Below are 22,157 nucleotides of genomic sequence, written 5' to 3' on the forward strand. Positions count from 1 at the left end.
CAATGTGTCTACCCATGGTGATTATGTGTTGTTACTTTGCGACTAATGCAAACACACATGAGGCGATTACCAGTAGTGTAAGAAGTACTCAGATCTTTTACATAAGTAAAAGTACAAAAATATCAGTATCAAAATATCATTTTTTAGTAACCAGTAGTAAAAGTACTCATTGTGCAGAGTGATCCATTTCAAAATGTTATATTAAATTATAATTATTGATTCATTAATGTGTAAGCATCACTTTAATGTTACAGCTGATCAAGGTGGGCTTTTAAATGCTTTATATACTGCTGGGTAGCTTTTGAATTCCCCCCTTATGGATACATAATAATAATCATACATCATAATTAGATGTTGTATTATTAATCTGAATCTGCAAAGTAACTTAAGTTATTAAATAAATGTAGTGAAGTAAAAAGTACAATATATCCTGTCACTTGACCCATATTGCCACCATTAGGTTGCCATTTGTGGTTTGAAGTGTTTCAACAACTATTTGATGGACTGTCATAAAACTTGGCTCAGACATTCATGTTTCCCTCCAGGATGAATTGTTCTAACTTTGGTGTTCCCTTTACTTTTCATCGAGCGCCATCATCAGGTCAAAATTTCTATTTGTCGGGCTCCTGGGTAGCTCACCTGGTAGAGCAGGCACCCATATATAGAAGTTTACTCCTCGACGCAGCGGCTGCAGGTTCGACTCTGCCCTGCGGCTCTTTTCTGCAGCTTCAGCTGTCCTATATAAATAAAGGCCTAAAATGCCCAAAAAATAATCTTTAAAAAACAAACAAAATTGTTTTATGAATAAATACCTGTAAAACTGTTTTTCCCATCATCCTCATCTGCACTTTGTATTTTTTAACAAATCTTAGCATGCTAACACACTTAACTAAGATGGTAAATATTATACCTGCTATCAGCATGTTAACATTGTCATTGCGAGCATGTTAGCATGATGACGTTAGCATTTAGCTCAAAGCAGTTAATTTTTTACTCTCACTTCAGGCATCCTTGTGCGATGCTTAGGAGAGAGTTTCATTTAAAAAAAGTCTATAAACTAGGTGACAGGCTTTGTTTTTTAGTCTGGTTATTAGTGTGAATATTGTTTTTTATACATTTGAAAATAAATTAGCTATTATAAAAGTGTTGATTTAATTTAACCATAGCTTCAGTGCAAGTCCCGGCCTGTGCAGTAGCCCAGCTTAAACATATAGCCCGGGTTATAAACATAGACTTAAAGTTATAACAGATTCAGAGGCATTGGTTTGGTTAAATGGTAAAGGTATTCCATTTGCACAAGGAGTTTCATATTTGCTGTATATTGGTATATCTACAGTTGATTTTGAAACATGCATACACATTTTGATGAAGCTACTTTTTAAAAGATTTGAGATCAGATATCCTGCACCACTGGAAGTAATGTTGTTGACTTTAACACAAATTAATATAGGTTACTTTATGTGATTCCCTCATGCTGATGCGCTTTCTCTCTTCCAGTGGAGGGTCTGCGGGAAGAGGAAATGATCCGCAGCGGTAGTCGAGAGCAGAGAAAGAAGATGTTGCCAGGCGGATCAGGGTCAGGAGACCTGGACGATGTGACGGAGGCTTTGTTGGGCGTGCCAACAATTCTGTATCCTGACCCCACCACCACTGCTGCTGCTGCTGCTACTACAGGTAGGGCATGCTAGTAGATAAAAAAAACAAACACAGCATCCACATACACACATATTGGTATAATTACAGTATGATGACTTGGATCCTTGTAGAATCCTTGCAGTTGTTAAAAAGTCATGATTTATTCTGCTTTATGCGGCAAAGCCTATTACGCTGTCTTAATTGCGCTGTCTTGTATAACAGTATTGATAATAATGATTTTATTATCAAAATTTTTAAAAGACAATCGCACACTAAAAATAACAGCATAAAAACACAGTTACATGTAAAACAATCAATTATGTAAAAAGCAGTTATATAAATTAGGCACATGAACAAAACAAGAAGGAAAATAGACAAAATCTGGTGGAAACATGTATTCAAGGCTGTATTATGTGAACAAATAAGTATAAAGTGGTCGGACAAGTGAGTCTATAAATTTGTTTTAAGGCATGATTTAAAAGCCGAGACAGTGCCAGCAGTCTGAAAGCTGAGTTGCCAGGACAGCAAAAGCTTGATCACCCTTTGACTTAAACCGGGACTCTGGAGCAGCTGAAAGGTTTAACTTAGCAAATCTAGGCTTTTTGGAACAGTAAGGCATTCAAAGTTCATTGATCTCAGTGTTTCCTTTAGGATTTTTTTTAGCAGTGGTCCGAACCCCCCCTCCCCCAAATAACAAATAAACCCACTATTAATTACATTATCTTAATGAAGTGTAACTACTTCAGCATGTAAATAATGCACCTAAAATACAAACGTGAGCGAGGGCGTTGAGCAATCGCTGTTATATCGAATCAACAGCCACGTGCAATTTAGCTCGCAGGTGAAGAACCCTAACGAAAATCACCAGTTAACTTAATTTAAATTTGCAAGACCAGGCTTAAATGAACTGACAACATAAGTTATACGACTTACAGTTCTCAAAGACGTACACACACCATCTCAACTGGCTTATCATCCGGACAGCGTCTCTTTTTCCTTTCTCCTTTTTTCTGCCGAGTGACCGCGCTATTTTCCGACATGCACTCTAACAATGCAGCCCTATTTCTGATACCGTGCGGGGGCAGAAATGTTGCTGTGGGGGGCCGCCACGGTCAAATCAACATAAAGGAAACACTGGATCTATTCTAAGATTTTGAAATTCATTTAAAAAAAAAGAGCTGGTAACAAGTGCAGAGAACCTAAAACCCCGGGTGATTATTTTTGCCTTGGTCAGAAGCATCGCTGCGGTGTTCTGCACAGTTTGAAGCTGAGCATTAATGTAGGTGAAAAAGGCTTTACAAATATACCAGACGTGAAGTTTTAAAAGAATGATTTTTTTGGTGGAAATTACTGAGAGATAACATTGCTCTGATCTTTGAAATATTTCTAAGTTGATGATGAAGAAGGATGATTGAAGTATTTGTGTGTGTCCAATTCCAGTGAAATGTAATCCTCTCAGTTCCTAAAATGTATGCACTAGAAACAGTAATAACAATAAATATATATGCATATGATTGGAGGTACTGGTCTGGTGCATCCGGTACCTTCTTTCCGACCTCAACAGGGAAGAAAAAGCTGTTAGGCAGGTGGTTTGGATCTTTTATGATTCTCTTAGCCTTTTTTCTTGCAGCGCCTGGTGTAAATATCCTTCCCTATCCCTAAGTACAGTATACTGTATTTACACATGCCTACATCAAAGCACTTTGGGACAAATCCACACATACACAATAATGACAGCCCAGCAACAGTAGGTGTAACACAGGAAACAAAAGCTGGAACGAGGACAAGGAAGGTGGGCCAGGAGGTTTGTTAGAAGTGTTTGAAGTTTAAAGATGTTACTATGTTTAATAAAACCATATTGTTTATGTGTGTTAACAGGGAAATAATGTCTCTCACTTGTCCATTTGATCCTGAAGTCAGATGGATCTAATGGATTTCCTGTCACGTACAGCCTCAACTGGTCCCCCTAAACACTCTTTGCTTATCTTATTGTAACCACACCCATGTGCTCTCTCCTCCAGAGACCCCAGCAATAGAAACCCCCTCCCAGCTCCCTGATGAGTCCCCAGAGAAATCCACCAAAGAAAAGAGGAAGAGGAAGAAAGAGAAAGAGCGGGATCGTTCTAAAGTGGAGAATAAGGAGGAGCAGGGGACGACACAGGGCAAAGCGGCCGAGGAGAAACACCAGAAGACACCCTTCCCTACCCAACCGGTTACAGGTAACCTCTTGTCCCCAGTGTTAGGAAACATTACATACAACTGATCTTTTGGTGAGATTTGTTGTTTTAATGAACTAAAACATGATGAACCGATTAGGACAAATCCCTTTTAAGCAGGAAGTTAAGCAGGTTATCTTAAAGACTGTCTGGCCACCATCATCTTTGGCTCTTCTTGTGGGTTAAGGAACAAGAGGCTTAAGAGCAGTAAGTGTTGGTGTGAAATGTGATGACAGTGTTTACACAAGGGAGGGACAGGTAAAGGTAAGGATAATGACAGGCCATCTGGTTCGGCTGCAGGGCACATGTGTCCTCTCTCTCCTCACCTACACCTACTTTTTGCTTGCTTAAATGCCATCTGTTTCCTGATTTAAAACTATGCATTTACCCATGTACTCACTAATATAGTACAAATGCACTATAATAATATACTATAATATATGTAATATACAAAAACACTATAAAGTGTCCGTCCACCGTGAGCCTCCAGAATGGCTTCAGTGCTCTTTGGCATAGATTCAACAAGTCTCTACAACTGATCTGATCAGATCAAGACTATTTGCCTCATGCTTCCTTTTATCAAGGTATGTCTCCAAGGAAACCATTTGAGTGTGACAGCGATGCAGCGGCCGACATCATGTTGTTGGTGGACGGCTCCTGGAGCATTGGACGCACCAACTTCAGACGGGTCCGTGACTTCTTGGAGGGCCTGATGACACCCTTTCACATTGGGCCGGACCACATTCAGATCGGTGAGGATCAGCGTGTGGTGGTGAAGCCATGTCTCTTTCCTCCTGTGGGTTGTATTCATAAAGACACAGTGCCACACAGTGGGTTTCCTATAGTATGTAATCATTATAACCTTTCAGCATATTGTAATTTAAGTGGACTGAAAGAAAACTAGACTTCTTCTTTACCTCCTCCTGACTCTGTTTTCAGGCTTTATGTAAGTATTGGGTTTGTTTTTTGTTTTTTTTTAGATTTCTTTATTTAAAAGGGACAGTGCACATTAATCAACATGAGTAGAATGTCCAACATGTAAATGTGCCAGATTTAGCCGTACCGGCTAATTACCGGTTTGTAGTGCATTACAGCTATTATTATGAAATTTGTATTGCTTAGCCACAGCTAAATTTAACCGGTAACCAACTGACCCCTCAGCTCCTTTCAGCTAATACACAGCTCACACCTCAACGCCTTTTTAGTACACTTCAAATCATTTCAGTGCTTATACGGTATTTCAACGCTTGTCAGGCTGACACTTTCTATACAATTTTAGTACTTTAGTACCATTTCAACTCCTTCCACTTCCATTTTAACAAATGTTTTTGCATTTACTCCTTTAGCTGCTCTTTCATTCACAGCTTTTACAGCAATGCATTTCAGCACTTATGCCACTGTTAAGTAAAAAAGAACATTCCCAAGTCTCATGTCATTTTTCTCAACCTTTGTTGTATAGGTTGTCATAGAGCGTTGTTAATAGTTAAAGAAATAATCTGCATTGTTTGCTTGTAAATAAAAGCTGATTTTGCTACTCTAAGAAGGTGCTATAATACATCCAATTTTAAGTCTGCCAAAGCTTTTACAGATGTTGTCTAAGCTTTTGGGTTTTAAACGGCTCTGTAGTAGCAAAAAATGAAGACAAAAAACAAACAAAAAATGAGCCTTAAAAAAATAAAAAATAAAAATAATAAAATGTTGTTTAATGGTGTGTTATTGTCCCAGGTCTGACCCAGTACAGTGGAGACCCCCGCACAGAGTGGCAGCTCAACAACTTTACGACTAAGGACCAGCTGTTGGAGGCCGTAAGGAATTTCAGATATAAGGGAGGAAACACTTTTACAGGTAAATGCATCACAGTTTGCAGCTTCAATACGGTTAGTGTTTATGTGTTTGAGACCAAACATCTGTCTTCAGAATATAAGCGCATAATAATACATACAATACGTACACATATGTACCGTATATCTGTCAATGTGTAACCATGCATCCATCTCCCAGGCCAGGCGCTGCTCCATGTCATGGAGGAGAACATGAGGGCTGAGGCAGGCGCGAGGTCGGACACACCATTTTTCCTGGTCTTGTTGACCGATGGGAAATCTCAGGATGACGCCATTGCTGCGGCAAACCGGCTGAAGAATGCCGGCGTGGAGATCATCGCTGTAGGTAAGACTGAAAAGAAAAGAGGTCAAGGCAGGTTTTTTTTGTTGTTTTCTTTAATCCAGTCACATCCATCCCCTGCATTTCGGTGCACCATGGGACTGTAAGCAATCTTGACTTTGACTTGAGAGAAGTGTAACCAATTAAAGTCTGATGTGGCCTTATTATTGTTATGCAATACAGTTTCTGTTATGTTCTCATTGTAAGGCGCTCCAAGGCCTTTTGTTCTAATCTTTAAATGCTTTTTGTGCAAAGTAGTTTGAGCCATTTTATGACTTTGTATTAATCAGGTGTAAAGAATGCTGACGAGGCTGAGTTGAGACAAGTGGCGTCGGAGCCGGTGGATCTGAACGTCTACAATGTGAATGACTTCCCTCTGCTCAGCAAACTAGTGGCACGACTGGTCCACATTCTGTGTGGGAGGATAGAGGACCGTGGCATCTCAAAAAGTAACCTGTCTACCTTTCTGCCCCTAGCTTTCAGTCTATCGGCTTGTCTTGCCAACTCGTCAGACAGTATTTGAACGCAAACTTATATTTTTTTCATGGCATCAGGTTTTTCAAAGTATGAATATCTTGTTAGGGTCTAATATGCTGATTCCTTGCTGCTGTGTCTCCAGGAATGGAGCCTGGGCCCACAGCAGACCCAGCCCTCTCCTACCCCAGTCCTACTGATCTCCGGTTCTCTGACCTGGGCTCCAGAGAAGTAAAGCTTCACTGGACCAATCCTTCTAAGCCAGTCCAACAGTACAGAGTGGTCTACCACAGCGCCGAGGGTCAGAGTCCACAGGAGGTCAGGACGCAACCTTACCTCACATGAATTATTACCACATCAGGTTTGAGACCTAAGCACAGTTCTATAAGAAAAATAAGACTGTCACCATGAAGGATGGCACATTCTAGCAGCCACCACATTGTTTTTTACATCATAATCCAAGTCTGGGAGAAATGTGCTTGATTGCAACAGGAAAAACACTGTTCTTGCTAAAGCTGTCAGAGAGAGGACAAAAGGACCAAAACAAATGTTGTGTTATTGTTAAAAATTTTGGGGTACTGTGTGGGATGAGAATAAAAAGTCACATAAAAAGTAAAACATATTTTTAAATAATATTATAATGTCAAAATAAAAGGGTTTTGTGCATGTCTGATTTTAAGTGATGCTCTGTATCTAGGTGGTATTGGCCGGCTCAGAGTCCACTGTGCTGCTGGAAGGCCTCTCCTCTCAGACACTGTACCACGTATCCATCTTCCCTGTGTATGAAGACAATGTTGGCCTGGCACTCAGAGGAACTGTCACTACATGTAAGACTGGCATCACTGCTAAATATTATATTTTAAGGAATGAATTTGTTTGTTCATGAGTCCCACGTGTCACATTTTGTTTGTCAGTGTATCCGTTGTACTTGGCTTTTCCTGGCGTTTCTTTTCTGTCTGTGGATTGCTACAGTGGGGGGTGGGAATTAGGACCGAAAGTTCTATTTACAACCACGAAAAGCAAGAAGGCTAAGAAACCGTGTCTGTCTGTCTGTCTGTCTGTCTGTCTATTAATCTCCTCTACTCCGTTTTAGTACCATGGACAGCGCCACAGCTACTTACGTACCCCAGTGCAGAAATCATATGCCAAAAGTCATTTAACCACTTGCCAGCACGACCCCCTGGAGGAAATTTCATCACATTTTGCCACTTGCATCCACATGCGCTCCTGATTAGAAAGCTTGTCTGTGACTCAGTAGGGCACAGATCCAGATTGTGCCTATGAATAGATTTGTATGGTTTAGCGCAATGTATTGATGGCAGCAGGGCTTGACACTGAAGCTCTGCTTCCATCAATCCCTCATTCACTGTGACTATGTTGTACTAAAAAAGTCAAACTTTACTAATATTAATCTTTTTTTCCCTCTAAAACTCCTCCATGGATTCTTCGAGAGAAATTAATGCATTTCACTCTGTTCTTAGCATTTCCAAAATTACACTTAAGAAGGCCCAATGAGAGCACACCAAGTACAGTTAAAAAATGAGGTGGAATATTTTCTTATATTTAGCCCAGATATGCAGTGCCTTTACTGCTGACTTGTTACTGTTACTATTCTGTGGGTGACTAATCTATGAGCAAACTGAATACACTGTCATCAGTAAATGACAGAATGTACTCAACGTGCCCATCACCAGTTTACAGGCCTGTTTGTAAAACCATGTTTGTGTGCTCCAAACCACTTCTGACATCTCTCTACTCTCCTCATCCTTTAATTTTCTCTTTCTTTCTCTGTCTCTTCCTATCTCCTTTACTCAGTGCCCCTTGCCATGCCTGCCAACCTGGAGGTGACTCCTGTCTCTTTCAGCACGCTGCGAGTGAGTTGGGGTGCTGCACCCGGTGCAACACAGTACATGGTCCTGTACTCAGCACTCAACCACGGAGAGCCTGATGACGCCAAGGAGGTGAGAGCTCTTTTATCTCTGTGTTGTGTGTGTGTGTGTGTGTGTGTGTGTGTGTGTGTGTGTGTGTGTGTGTGTGTGTGTGTGTGTGTGTGTAGAAAGGCACATATTGTGGTATTACACAGATGTGATTTACATGCCAATGAATACAAGCCAGAAATAAACAGGGTAATCAGCAGACAGAAAAGAGCATCTACAACGAGTAGGCAGGTAGGTGAAAACATAATGTACAAGGCAAATAAGAAGAGTGCCCTGCTCACATAATTATATGTTTTCAGGACAAAGTGTTAATGTATTACTGTAATATTAACTACCACTTTGCACCACATTAGAGAGCCCTAATGGCAACTTTCATATGACATTCAGATTTCACACATAGCCACTGTAAAGCATAACAGAAGACAGGCACACCTGTTTGTTCTGTTTATAGCCTAGATATGTTGTTGTTCACTAATATTAAGAACGTGTAAAAAGAAAGATTACTTGCATATTGCTGTTGTGTTATTTCTTTTCTTTGTGGACAAAATTTCAATCACAAATGGCGTTCAACAGGTAGAGGTGAAAACAAGAACACACCTGTATTTATACATTTATGGTGAAACGTCAAATCATTATCTCCAAATAAGATAATTAGTTAAATACTGTATGTTCAGGGACAATACATTAGTCCAGGGTTTATCTGTTAAGGGTGACCACATCATTCTTCTCTTGAAGATTACATCAAACAAGTAAAATGAATTGCAATGCTTGTTGTTTTTTATAAACTATATAACGGATTTCAAAAATAAAGTTTTATCTAGGCTATATAGTGATAGAGTATTCCCCTCAATTCCTCTTTCCTCACATCACGTCCTTGCATCGTCCCACCTTAGATGCAAGGAAAGAACCAACATATTCAAAAATAAAGATCAAAATTTGCTGTTAAATCGCTGCCTTCTGTATTTCTTTAATTATTTTGTATGTAAGCGCTCCTCTCAAAATACTCATATTATGATGTCATTTTACAGTAAAATTGGTACCAGCTTGATTACTGTTCCACCGTCCACTAATGTGGGCAGAGACAGTCCTAATATTAACAAACCGCTAACTCCACATTTGCTTTTTGTTTCTGTATTGCTGCAGGAGAAATTCAGTGCAGACCAGACCGTGGTGGAGCTGGCAGGGTTACTGCCGGCAACCGACTACTCTGTGACTCTCTATGCCCTGTATGATGAAGATCCCAGCGACCCTGTCACTGCTGTTGCCACCACATGTAAGACATTCCCCAAACATTCTCATCCCTTATTTTTCACATCCCTTTCTCAATCCCCTTTACTTTCCGCTTTCTTATTTCCCGCTTTGTCATGTTTCTATCTGTTTATTCTTTCATCTTACTCCACATTTTTCTGAGATTCCCTTTTTCTACTCTTGTTCCTTCTATTCATTTCTTACAGATTATCCTTACTTACTATTCCCTCTTCCTAATCTATTATTAACATCTCTAGCACAGGAACTTTACAGTAGCACTGATAGAAAAAATAACTCCAGTGCAAACATCATCTGTCTTTCATCTCTCCCTACAGTCCCTCTCCCACAGCCGATGAGTGTTCAGTTCCCGGTGGTCACCCACAGTATGCTGAGGATAAGCTGGGTGCCCGGAGCTGTGGACGTCCCCAGCCACAGAATCACCTACAGCACCAACCACGGCAGTGACGTCAAGCAGGTAACTTTACCAAACAGGTGTCTCCAAAACCATCCCCAGAACTGAGATTGCATCTTTATTTTCAAAGAGGGACATACGTACAGTACGTATAGATATATACTAAGTTATTTTGGGAAACTATTATGTGGCTTTGAATAAGAGAAATAACGCTTTCAGGCTGTCACATCTATAATAATTAGCTAGACTGTTTTTCATGCATCCCTTTTCAAAGTGCTTTCTATATTAATAAGAAGAAGAAATAAGAAAAGACCAGAAATGAAAAGGAAACATATATTACAGAGATAAACTAAACTTAAGTTAAAGTTAACTAAACTAAAATATTTTTCATGTCTGCTCCATAGGAAGAAATCCTCGCTCACCCGCCAACAAAAGTCCTTAGACTGATTGATGCGATTGCGTCTCCGTCGTTTTATTCAGTGTGTTTAAATAACAAATGGCATTAGCATTAGCCTACCTCCTTACATTCTGAAGGTCAGAAGTTCATATCAAAAATCTTATTGTTTCTGAAGGATAATAATAATAACAATCCACAAGGAGGTTGAAATATCCAATCACTTGGGCTTAGAATTTATAATTAGTTTCTATGATCACCCATTTGAGTCAAAGTTGTTCACCTGAAAAGACTCACCACCAGTAAACCAATACCAGTGCCAAGGGCTGGACCTAGGTCCATCTTTTTCAAAATAATGTTTGTACCGTCAATAAGATGCTGCAGCCACAGTGTCAGTCATTCAAGTTAAATCTCTTTCCAGGTGGAGGTAACAGGACTGACCTCTGTGGTGGTGCAGAACCTCTCCTCTTTGTCTAGATATCTGGTTTCAGTCCAGTCTCTCTACCCACAAGGCCTGTCTGCAGCACTGACCAGTAACGTCACCACACGTAAGACACACACCCAAATATTTTGTGCTCTAAGGCCATGATGTTATTTTTCCTTAGATTTGTCAAAGCAGTTGTCTTGTGTAATAGCACAGCACCAGAGGAAAGAACATTGAATTAAATATGAATGATAAAAGATTAAATCAGGCTAAAGTCTCCTTTTTCTTTCCTGACACATTTTCCTTCTCTCCCAGTGAAGGTGCCGTCCCCATCAGACCTCAGGGTGACTAATTTCTCAGGCAGTGATATCACCGTTCGCTGGGAGGCGGCAGCTGATGATGTCGTCTCCTACCTCATCAAGTGGATCTCCCTCAGTGGAGGAGACCTGAGACAGGTGGGGATGAATTAACGGATGGGTGGAGTGTATAATGTGTTATAAGGATTAATTAATATATGAATATAACGTTGCTCTGTTGGTTTTAGCTGAGGGTGAGTGGTAAGAGTGAAGGGGCGATCCTGGAGGGGGTGGAGGACGATAAGGAATACCAGATCTCTTTGTCTGCACTTTATCGAGATGGAGCTCAGAGTGAAGCTGTGGCCACACGCTATAGCACATGTGAGTCACACACACTGATTTACACACCACACACTAATAAGTAAAATACTACCAGCAGCACTGGAGAGTCACTAAAAATGAACTTGCAATGTTTGGTGGGTCCTCCAATGAACGGGGAAAGATGAATGTCCAGGTTGTTTGGAATTTATAGAAAGAGAAGTGCTATATGAGCATTGATAATCTCCATGGCTGAACAGACAAAGAGCAGTAAAGAGCACCACCTACACAACCTTTTAAGATAAAATCCTGGTAATGAATACAGTGCCCAGTCCTGTGTTGAATATTGCAGTATTAGTTTAGATCAGTTTATTAGTTTATAATGTTGTGGACAGTCCTCTTTAATTAACTGTAGAGTAAAAAGAGCAACTTTAGCCTCTACGGCTAATTTCCAGCTGTAGTCCCCAAAAACTCAAACCCCCAAAAACTCAAGCAAGACTCAATCTAGTCAGGTGGATTGTGGACTTTCCTGCAGTGTTGTGTCCTGTCCCCACTTCTGCAACGAGAATACCGAGTATTACTCATAATGTAAAATGTTATATTTATCACAAAGATATATATATATATATATATATATATATATATATATATATATATATATATATATATATATATATATAATACACACACACAGTGGCACTCATACGTTTATGAACTCATGCTAAAGTTGACTAAAAAGAAGAATAAAAGAGATCATCTTTTGGAAATTGATCTTAATGCCTTAATTAAAAAAAATAAGGAAAAATCCAAACTTTAACGACACCAATTTTCGGGTTTTACTTCAGTTAGCCCAATAGCTGGTTTGATTTGCATTGAGAGATGATTTTATGGAAAGTACCCTATACCAATCTCTAGGTATAGTGAAGGGTATGTGATGATGTGGGGCTATTTTAATTCCAAAGGCCAAGGGAACTTCCAAGAAATAACTGGCCTTTAAAAATAACAAATCTGCCTTCCTCTATGGGAATTTAACATAGGGGTGTACTTACTTATGCCCCCTGTATTTTAAGGAAGACATTTTTTTTATTTACGATACATTATTCATTCACAAAGACAATTGGTGTCCTTAAAGGTTAGCTTTTCCTCATTTTTTTACTTAAGGCATTAAGATAAATTTCCAAAAGATGATTTTTTTTTATTCCTCTTTTTAGTCAACTTTAGCATGAGTTCATAAACTTATGAGTGCTACTGTATGTGTGTGTGTGTGTGTGTGTGTGTGTGTATATATATATATATATATGTATGTATATATATATATATATATATATATATATATATATATAAATTAACTTATAAGCAGCATTTTAATGATGTCAAATGGTTTGAATTTTAGGCCAATTAGGAATAATGAATTAATCCTCATTAGGGCAATATTTCTCATTTCTCATCAAAAAAAGATTTCCTTGTAATGAGTCTAAATATCTCTGCTTTTGTCCCCGCAGTGTCTGGTGGAGGCCCATCCAGCATATCGGTCTCCGAGGAGACAGCGGTCAGCTTGGTGGTCAGCTGGGTGCCTCCCAACGCTCATGTCCTCCAGTATCGTGTGTCTTACACTGCACTGACTGCAGCTGAAACCCAGGACAGCACTGTGAGTAGGCTGTAATCGTCACCTCTTCAGCTGCTTTGTCCTTCATCCTGCTGGACAGTAAACCATAGTGCTTCTCAGGGTTCACAGAGTATTCCACAAACTGCAAATTAGCTCCGTCACCGTGTCGACACATGGACGTTTCACTTGAAAGCTTGAATCTGAAAGGTGCATTTGTTGTCCACAGGTGGTGGTTCCAGGCGGTGAAAAGCGGGTGGTGCTCGAGTCTTTACAGCCAGATACACGTTACAGCATCCTGGTCACCGCCGAGTACCGCAACAGAGAAGGAGGCAGCGGTTCAGCTCAGGGCAAAACCAGTGAGTCAAACATACTGAAAAACTAGACTAAATTTGAAACTGTGGCAAGTATAACTTTTTGTGTTCCCTTAGTAGACAGTGGGAAAACAGAGTCTTCATACAGTACATCTAGTGTAAATACACTGATTTTATGAATAAATAAAAAACAACATATAAATTGCTTTAATAAATATTTAGATGCATGTATTCCACTCAAGAACAAACAAAAAGAAACCTCCAACACTAGGATTCTGTTCATGTCATTATTAATACTAGTGCGGTGCACGTTGAAAATGTGCCTGTTTGGAACGGGCGATTGCTTGGCTTGTGGTATTGCTGCTTGTAGAATTCTTCAAAACCTTCAAATTCTTCGGTTAAACTCTGAGATTTTCTCGCATTGCACAGCACTGTGAAGGAATAATCTCCGAGACTATGTTATAGCAGGAAAAGAGTGTATGTCACATTTTAGCTGACAAAGCTCCGCTGCTCTCGGTCTCTGGTGCTCAGGGTGAGAGGGGGAGTGGCCAGCGGCTAGAGCAGCAAAAGCCAATGTGTGCTTCTTTTACCTAATATATTTAATGATCTATTTTGCATTTCTAATTCAAACAACGTCGAACTTGGCACTGCACTTACTCGTGCCCTTAGGAAGACACCTATCAGAGATATGCGTATAACACACACACACACACACACACACACACACACACACACACACACACAAACACTGACAGACGTTCCTGCAATTTATAGATAGATGCTACAGTCCATAAGATGAAAACTGCTACTCGTCTCTGCTTGAGGCAAGTAGCGGCTACTAACATAACACACCCAAATCTTAGACTGAACTGTTGCTGGGAGAGTTGTCCTTTGGAGGCCTGCTATTGACTGATTCAATGCTTGAAGGAGGGCATTGTGGAAAGGCATACTTTTAGTCCTGTAGACCTTCATTTTTTTGTTTAAACAAATATCCTCAGTACTACTTTTTACTATGATTCTGTCTCACTCATAAGTCAAAGTTTCGCACCATTCTTAAAGTGCCCATATTATGAAAAAATCAATTTCTCTGGGATTTGGGGTGTTCTTTTGTGTCTCTGGTGCTTCCACACACATACAAACTTTGAAAAAAATCCATCCATGCTGTTTTGAGTGAGATACGGTTTCTGAATGTGTCCTGCCTTCAGTCTCCTAGTGAGCTGTTCAAAATCGGCTCGTCACAGTCCGAAATGAGCTGGCTAACCACAACCGTTAGCATTAGCATGCTAACGCTAATGCTAACGCTAGCATGCTACGTCGTTCTCAATAGCAAAGCACTGCTACAACACACACAAGTTCACCATAATCTACAAAAGAACTACTTCCATGTGTGCCCTGGTTTAGAAGTCTCCCAGCTAATCCTGCCTTGTAACTGACCAAAGTTGGAGAAACAGGCTCTCTTTTACTGTCTCTAGAGTTAGCTAGCTGACATGATCTACATCTGAGCTACTGAGCATGTGCAAGTGCAATCAAAGATAGTACAGAAGATGAAGATGAAAAGAGGTCTCACTCTGTAGCTAAAACAGAAACCAGGTGAAAAGCGGATCTGCAGCAGTGAGAGAGAGCTGTGCAGTACAACAAAAATATGGTGTTTTTTGAAAATTAAACCATGTAAACCTATTCTGGTACAACCTTAAAATACAGTTATGAACCTGAAAATGAGCATAATATGGGCGCTTTAAGACCATTTGTTAGAGGTTTCATACATAACGGCCACCGTGGTGAATATCCTAACTCAAACGTGAAATGAGGTTGTTCACCTCTGGCTGTTCTGTATGCCTTTCTGTTTGTCAGCCTTCCATTTTACCTATCTGTCCATCTCTCTCTCTCTCTCTCTCTCTCTCTCTCTCTCTCTCTCCAGCCAGTCTGCGAGTAAGCAGCGTGAGTGTGGTCAGGTCAGACCACTCCAGTATCTGTGTGTCTTGGAGACCCGTGTCTACTGTCGATGGATATCATATTGTCATCCAGTCCGTCAAAGGTAATTGTAAAATCTATAGTAACTGACAATTCTGAGTACATAAAGGTGTCTCAGAAGCCACATTAACCACTGTTGATTTACCCATTGGTGTGTAAATGTCTATGTGTGCCTTGTCTGTAGACAAGCAAACAAAGGAAGAAACTGTCGACGAGTCCAGCAGCAGTCACTGTTTCACTGATCTGGAACCAGAGACTCTGTATCGCATCAGTGTGCACTCGCTGCTCAGCTCAGCAGAGGGCGCTGCCGTCTCCATTCTCCATCCAACAGGTCTGACCTGATCACAGTTACTCCCACAGTATGTTAGACAGTCCTTCCAGGTTTTCTTAAAAAATGCGATGGAATATGCGGGATATTTATGCAGTTTTATGCGATGAAATTGCGGGAACTTGCAAAAACTGCGGTTTGATGAAAAAGAGAAAAAAAGTGATTCCCCCAACACCCTGTGTTTCGATGATGTTCACGTCGCGTAATTACGTCACTTCATAACGTTCCCATGGCAACAGGGGAAAATGGCTGCTCTTGTGTGAAGTAAACGCAACATTTTTCTACTTTCTGCTAAGATATATGTGATTTTTTTTGCAACGAAAATGCAGGGATTATGAAATCATGCAAGCCCCGCATATTTTGCGCGGAAATCGGCAATTTATGCAGCGAAAGTGAGGCGTATATTTGAAAAAATGCAGCCCCCGAATACATATGCAGACTTTGGCTGATTATGCATTGAATAATGTGATCACATGATCACGTTTTTCTGGAGGGACTGGTTAGATGTTGAAGTTGGCTTAACACAAAGTCTTAACCTCTGCATACTATAAATTCCCTCTTAAAATAAATAAACATAAAATGCAGGAATACATTATTTCTAGGCTGCTTCTCTACGAAATGTAATCAAATCACTTCATAGTTGGGAAAGTAATTGTAAGTATAGATTGATACATACAGTACATGACAAAAAAACTTAATGTTTTTGTTGTTTGTTCAATGTGTCATGACTGGATGTACCTGTTCCCTTTACAGCCACAGCTCCTGCCAGAATTCCCATCCATCCCCGGATGTACCCTATCCACAACGAAGGTGACTCTTGATCATATGGCAATTATATTCTCCCGTAGAAATATATCTGTTTAGCACATTTTTATTATTTCTTGGGGGTGTCATTTAAGTTCAAACTGAGCAGATGTGTTATATTCTTGATTCCACAAATTCCCAAGCGGTCCTTAAATGACTCCAGCAGGTCCCCAGAAAACTGAGGACTACTTGAGTTTGTATATTTCTTTTATCCTCTAGACATTAATGCAATGAAAGAGTGTAAAAATGTGAATCAGCATTAGGGGATAAACAAGGTTATAAATAAGCAATAATGCATTTCACTCTTGTGCAACAATGTTTTTTTTTTATAATTAGTTTCCCACTCCTTATAACTTTAAAAGATTATCCTGGAAAACCCCTTTTTACCTGTTCTTAAGTCATAAACACAGGGCAGAAAACAAATAAGATAAGATCACCAGAATACATTTTTTTTCTTACTTGAAATTGGTCTCACTTTGGGCTCCATATAGAGCCCAAAGCCCAATTTTTTCTTGATTGAAAAAGCTGAAAAAAAATCCCTCTGCCTTGCTCATAATGATTCAACACTGCCCTGTTGTGTTGCAGTCTGCCCTGAAGTCACCATCAGAAACAGCATTGTTAAAGGTAAGACAAGCTGTCCTCACACAAAACTGCAAACTACAAGGCTCATTTTGAATAACTGAAACATCGCCTCATTTTGTCTTTGTCATATGGTTGTCGTTTCAGGATTTGACATGATGGAGGCCTTTGGTCTGACTAAGAATGCTCACTCGTCTGTGGAGGGCGTGGCAGCCGAGCCTTTTGTCTTCAACACTCTCCCCACCTTTACTCTCTATAGAGACGTCCAACTGACACAGAGCACCAAGTGAGATCATCTCTTTTACTGCTTTTAATTCGCCTTCTGCTTCTTTTGTTCTTTATGCTTGTATCCATAAATGCAGCCACAGAAAGAGAAAATAGAAAAATGTATATATTTTTATTTATATGTATATAATTACTTGCCTTCCATGTAGCCATATAGCTGGTAATAAGGACTGCAGCAATCTTGAATAAAGAACTTGAAAGCACTACTTGAGTAAAAGTACAAGTATCTTTGGTAGAATTTTAAGGTCCCATGACATGCTGCTTTTTGAATGCTTTTATATACCGTAGGCCTTATTTGCAAAGAGTGTTTTTATGATTCATTCAGATTACACACAGATCTAATAATGAGTAAAAATGAAAGACGATAGAGCTTCCGCATCAACCTGGCTGCTGCTTTTGCTGTCCCATCAGATCAGCTGACCAAATCAAACTATTCTAACACACACCTCTCTCTCTGTCATAATGCAGCAATTGCAAACATGTATCTTTTAAAGGAGAAGGAATGGAGCAGGTCCCCTTTACCTTCATTTACCTCTGTCCTTCCAGGTTTATCCACCCTGCAGGTTTCTCTCCAGAACACACCATCAGCATCACCTTCCGCGTGTTGCAAGAAACACCCAGAGAGCCCTTTGCCCTCTGGCAGCTCACTGACAATGATTTCCAGCCCAAGATGGGAGTGGTGCTCGACCGTGAGTTACATTTCTGCATCTCTCCATCTCCCAAGTAACTTCGTTACCTCTTCTTGTAGTCATCGGGGCCTGTACATACTGGACCAACTCTCGTGATGAGTTAAGAGGAGCAAAATGAACATGAAGACCAGCTTTCTTTATGTGTTTTGAGTATGGTTTATGGATTTATTTAGAGCTTAAACAATTAATTGTTCAATTGATTAGCAATATACAGAAAAGAAATCAACATCCAATTTGATAATAATTGTTTAAAGGAATAATAATATGGAGTGAGCACGGCTTACTGTTCGTGAACACAGAGAGTCCAAAGTTGGCCCGTCCTCCCTGGCTCAACAGCCAGAGAGAGAGAGAGAAAGAATGAGAGAAAGATTGAGAGAAGTGGTGGTCGAGCAAGCTAGAGAGTGAATGAAGGGAGGGAGAGGAGAGAGAGCGCAGAACAAAGCCGTGAATCAGAGGAATAAAACGTTATTTTCTGATTGTTTCATGGCGTTCACGTCCTAAAGCACAAATAAACACACACACCTCCGCGGGAAGATGCAGTATAGCCAGATTTTGAGCGAACGCAGAGCTTCATCCTGTCCTGTGTTTGTCTGTGTCAGTTAAACTTGTGCGTTGATATGAAATGCTGAGGGGCGTGACAAAGCAGAGGTTGGGAATGAGAACAGACTGCACAACCTGCGCACTGTTATTGGCTGGGGGTTACACACCCACGGTGGCCCCAAAGGCTCTTCATAGCGACCCATAAACGTCCGAGAGAGGGCAGTGTCTCGGCAGATCCCGACATCACCACTCACGTCTAGCGGGTCAAAAGTTATAATTGAGAGGGATTACTTTTGTATTAGTCAATACATTGTTTTTTAGGATAACATTGCATATTATAGTCTTTTTTGAAGCAATATTACTGAATGTTCCCTAATTCCAGTTTCTAGATTAAATTGATTTGCTGCTTTTCTTTGTAAATGTACCAATTACCTGAATGCCTAAGCCCGTTTTTAATCTAATTAAAATATAGGGTCAATAGTGTGAAACTCCACTAGAGGCTATGCGTTTTTCTTACATCCAGCCAGATCCAACACCTTGCAGCAGACTTCGCCTTCTTTAGAGCCCCAGGGTTTTGGCAGGACACAGTGTGAGTTAGAAGTTGATTACTGAATATCTCCCATTATTTTTTGTGCTTTGCACAGCTACTACCAAGCATCTGGTATACTTCAGTCTGGACTACAGGGGAGAAGTGCAGGAACTGACCTTTGACCAGTCGCAGGTCTACAGACTGTTCTATGGCAGTTTTCACAAGGTGAGATAATAAACACTGAGTCTCACTGTCATTTAGCAAAAAATGAAACATTGATGTCATGTTTTTTAAATCAGGTTGAATATCCTTATTGCCACCAAGCTACCGTGAAACCTTTGCGTAATCCAATAAAACAGAAATGTCAACACGTAATAATATGAAAGAGCATGATGGAAAGGTGAAAGAGATGGTTTGAAATAGACTTCACGTCAGTGTAATCTCAGGTCTGTAGCAGCTGTAACACAATAAAGACCAACAGCAGAGTAAGAAAGGGCAATAGTGGCAAAGATACTGTGTGAGGCTCAGCAAAATCTGCAACTTGGCTTAATATGAGAAAATGATTGTGATTGTGATTGGCAGGTTCACCTGTCTGTCAGCCAGGTGAGTGTGTCCCTGTCTGTGGACTGCCAGCGTGTGGGTGAGAGGCCTGCACGCCCACTAGGCAACCTGCCAACTGACGGCTTTGAGATGCTGGGAAAACTGGTGAAGACCAGAGGACCCAATAGTGGATCAGCACCGGTACTTTTTATTCTTTTCTATTCATTTGATTTTTATCCAGGCCAATAAATTACAGCCCCTCAACATTTCATTTTTTAAAAAACTGTCTTCTTCTGGTCTGTGCTCAACCTGTATCCTATGTTCATCATTGTTTTCAGTTCCAGCTGCAGTCCTTTGAGATCGTCTGTAACACTACGTGGCCTTTAGAGGATACCTGCTGTGACCTGCCTGGAGTGGTTAGTTGGTTACTAATTATATTACCTTTTATTCAGCTCTATCTTGGTATTTAATAGGCATAATGTGAGTTCATGCTGTATTTGAACCAATGTATGAAGTGCAATTAGCTGCTCTGTGCAGCCCATTGTGAAATGAAAAACTGTACAAAATGTACAGTTTTTCACACACATGTTGCTTTCATTGTGTGTGTGTGTGTGTGTGTGTGTGTGTGTGTGTGTGTGTGTGTGTGTGTGTGTGTGTGTGTGTGTGTGTGTGTGTGTGTGTGTGTGTGTGTGTGTGTGTGTGTGTGTGTGTGTGTGTCAGAGAGATGAGGAGAGCTGTCCTGCCCCGGCTTACACCTGTACCTGTTCCTCTGACATCCCCGGAGCTCCTGGTTCCCCTGGACCAACCGTATGTCACCATGAGCTCTCAGTTAGGCCTAGAATATTAGCTGACGCTGACTCATTATTTGTGTGATCCAGTTGGTGTTCAATTATTTATTTATTTTTCCCAGGGAAAGCCAGGTCCTCGTGGGGAGAAAGGCGATAAGGGAGAGCAAGGCCAAAAGGTGAGATGGAAATAATTCTTCTTCGTAAGTAAGTTACATTTGAGTTTAAGCCCCCTTCAGAAACTAGAGCATTGCAGGGTTTTTGTGCAATTCTCCTACTAATAATATCATCTACATGAGTGTAATCTGGTGATCCACAGAAATGCCAATATTGATGTTCTGTTTGGTGAGTGAGTTTCCCACAACCACGTGTAGAATGTCGGATCTTTTCTGTGCAGTTGATGAAACACCTGTAGTTGTCACAGAGCAGCAGGGCTGATCTGTGTGTTTGTTCTACAGGGTCTAATTTGAGAGAGGGGCTGTGCATAATTTTAAAACCATGTGTTATTTTAATCCTCCCTGCACTGCGACATAAGCAGCGCTGATGTTGTTCTTTTTCATCAGTCACGTTTAACAGTAAAATCATGTTTTAGTTTGAGTCGTGCCTTGGAGATCCAAATTGGTGCCGTCAAGTTAGTTTCTCTGTGTTTCAGGGGGAGGTGGGTCCTCCAGGAAAGCCTGGATTTGAGGGAGGTCTTGGACCCCTGGGCAGCACAGGACCCCGAGGCATGGCCGTGCAGGGTAAAGTGGTGGGTAATCTTCTTAGCTTTAAATACGTACTTGTGTATGTATAGTGGTATTCACCATGTACGTATCTTGCTGAACTGTTTTGTAATGACTTATGAAACTAGTATGTTGTATAATATGTACTTGTCTTGTGTTTTCATATTTTCCCTTTTAGGGTCCACCTGGTGCAAGAGGGGAAAGGGGAGATCCTGGGCGTCCAGGGGTCCAGGTGAGTCTAAACTCAAGTCATTAAAATACAGGAATAGGATAGAAAACCCTTTTAATATTCTTCCCTGTATTCTTTGTCTACAACCCCACTCATCTGCCTCTCATTGCGCTCTCTCCAACCTCGCTGTTGTCTTTCTCTGCAGGGTTTGCCAGGACCTCCAGGTCCAAAGGGGGAAGAGGGGATTCCAGGCCCCAAGGTGAGCTGCTTGAGCCCAGAACAGTAAATGTCAGCAGTTCTTCATACAGTTTAGCTGAAGCAGTAAATTACTTTAAGCATTAATGTCTGTATAGGTCCTGTTTGTGCATGTGTGTGTATTCGGGCCTGTGTGTAATGTGTAATAACACAGCAGAGTGAAAAAGAAAATGTGATTTTCCCCACTGGGAATCAATCAAGTATGTCTTCTTCTTCGTCTCATCTCTGTGCAATGTGTTTCACAGGGCATTAGGGGGCTCGAAGGTAACATTGGTGGACCAGGCCTTACTGGACCCAGGGTAAGATTGGATTTCATTTTTAGAGCCATTGTATGTAGAATTTGAGTATTTGTTTTTAGCTTTTATGCAACATTTAGGACAAAAAAAACATTTTGGTCCATGACATGAATATAAATACTAATATCTTAATGTCTACGAGGTATACTATGGATATGTGTTGTCCTAATGAATCCTAATGTTTTTTGGGGACCTGGGACCTTTTGTCTTGTGCCACCATCTGTGCACTGTTTA

General features: G+C 40.5%; 1 protein-coding gene across 4 annotated transcripts in view; it reads left to right on the top strand.

Annotated features, from left to right (window-relative positions):
* The window catches only part of LOC120558608 (collagen alpha-1(XX) chain), a 43,910-nt gene that overhangs the window by 16,076 nt on the left and 5,677 nt on the right, over nucleotides 1–22,157 (top strand). For all 4 annotated transcript variants that reach the window (XM_039799663.1, XM_039799662.1, XM_039799664.1 and 1 more), the window contains 31 exons: nucleotides 1,498–1,674; nucleotides 3,657–3,854; nucleotides 4,436–4,603; nucleotides 5,577–5,696; nucleotides 5,853–6,017; nucleotides 6,302–6,460; nucleotides 6,631–6,803; nucleotides 7,183–7,312; nucleotides 8,301–8,446; nucleotides 9,566–9,695; nucleotides 10,006–10,145; nucleotides 10,898–11,024; nucleotides 11,216–11,355; nucleotides 11,445–11,577; nucleotides 13,017–13,162; nucleotides 13,347–13,476; nucleotides 15,350–15,466; nucleotides 15,587–15,733; nucleotides 16,484–16,540; nucleotides 17,120–17,158; nucleotides 17,261–17,399; nucleotides 17,945–18,087; nucleotides 19,272–19,381; nucleotides 19,739–19,897; nucleotides 20,035–20,112; nucleotides 20,417–20,503; nucleotides 20,607–20,660; nucleotides 21,134–21,229; nucleotides 21,382–21,435; nucleotides 21,578–21,631; nucleotides 21,873–21,926. In XM_039799663.1, coding sequence (XP_039655597.1) covers nucleotides 1,498–1,674; nucleotides 3,657–3,854; nucleotides 4,436–4,603; nucleotides 5,577–5,696; nucleotides 5,853–6,017; nucleotides 6,302–6,460; nucleotides 6,631–6,803; nucleotides 7,183–7,312; nucleotides 8,301–8,446; nucleotides 9,566–9,695; nucleotides 10,006–10,145; nucleotides 10,898–11,024; nucleotides 11,216–11,355; nucleotides 11,445–11,577; nucleotides 13,017–13,162; nucleotides 13,347–13,476; nucleotides 15,350–15,466; nucleotides 15,587–15,733; nucleotides 16,484–16,540; nucleotides 17,120–17,158; nucleotides 17,261–17,399; nucleotides 17,945–18,087; nucleotides 19,272–19,381; nucleotides 19,739–19,897; nucleotides 20,035–20,112; nucleotides 20,417–20,503; nucleotides 20,607–20,660; nucleotides 21,134–21,229; nucleotides 21,382–21,435; nucleotides 21,578–21,631; nucleotides 21,873–21,926 — 3,770 coding nt within the window. The remainder of the gene's footprint in view (nucleotides 1–1,497; nucleotides 1,675–3,656; nucleotides 3,855–4,435; nucleotides 4,604–5,576; nucleotides 5,697–5,852; nucleotides 6,018–6,301; nucleotides 6,461–6,630; nucleotides 6,804–7,182; nucleotides 7,313–8,300; nucleotides 8,447–9,565; nucleotides 9,696–10,005; nucleotides 10,146–10,897; nucleotides 11,025–11,215; nucleotides 11,356–11,444; nucleotides 11,578–13,016; nucleotides 13,163–13,346; nucleotides 13,477–15,349; nucleotides 15,467–15,586; nucleotides 15,734–16,483; nucleotides 16,541–17,119; nucleotides 17,159–17,260; nucleotides 17,400–17,944; nucleotides 18,088–19,271; nucleotides 19,382–19,738; nucleotides 19,898–20,034; nucleotides 20,113–20,416; nucleotides 20,504–20,606; nucleotides 20,661–21,133; nucleotides 21,230–21,381; nucleotides 21,436–21,577; nucleotides 21,632–21,872; nucleotides 21,927–22,157) is intronic.

The sequence above is a fragment of the Perca fluviatilis genome, chromosome 5 (assembly GCF_010015445.1).
Source record: "Perca fluviatilis chromosome 5, GENO_Pfluv_1.0, whole genome shotgun sequence".
In the NCBI taxonomy this organism is placed as follows: Eukaryota; Metazoa; Chordata; class Actinopteri; order Perciformes; family Percidae; genus Perca; species Perca fluviatilis.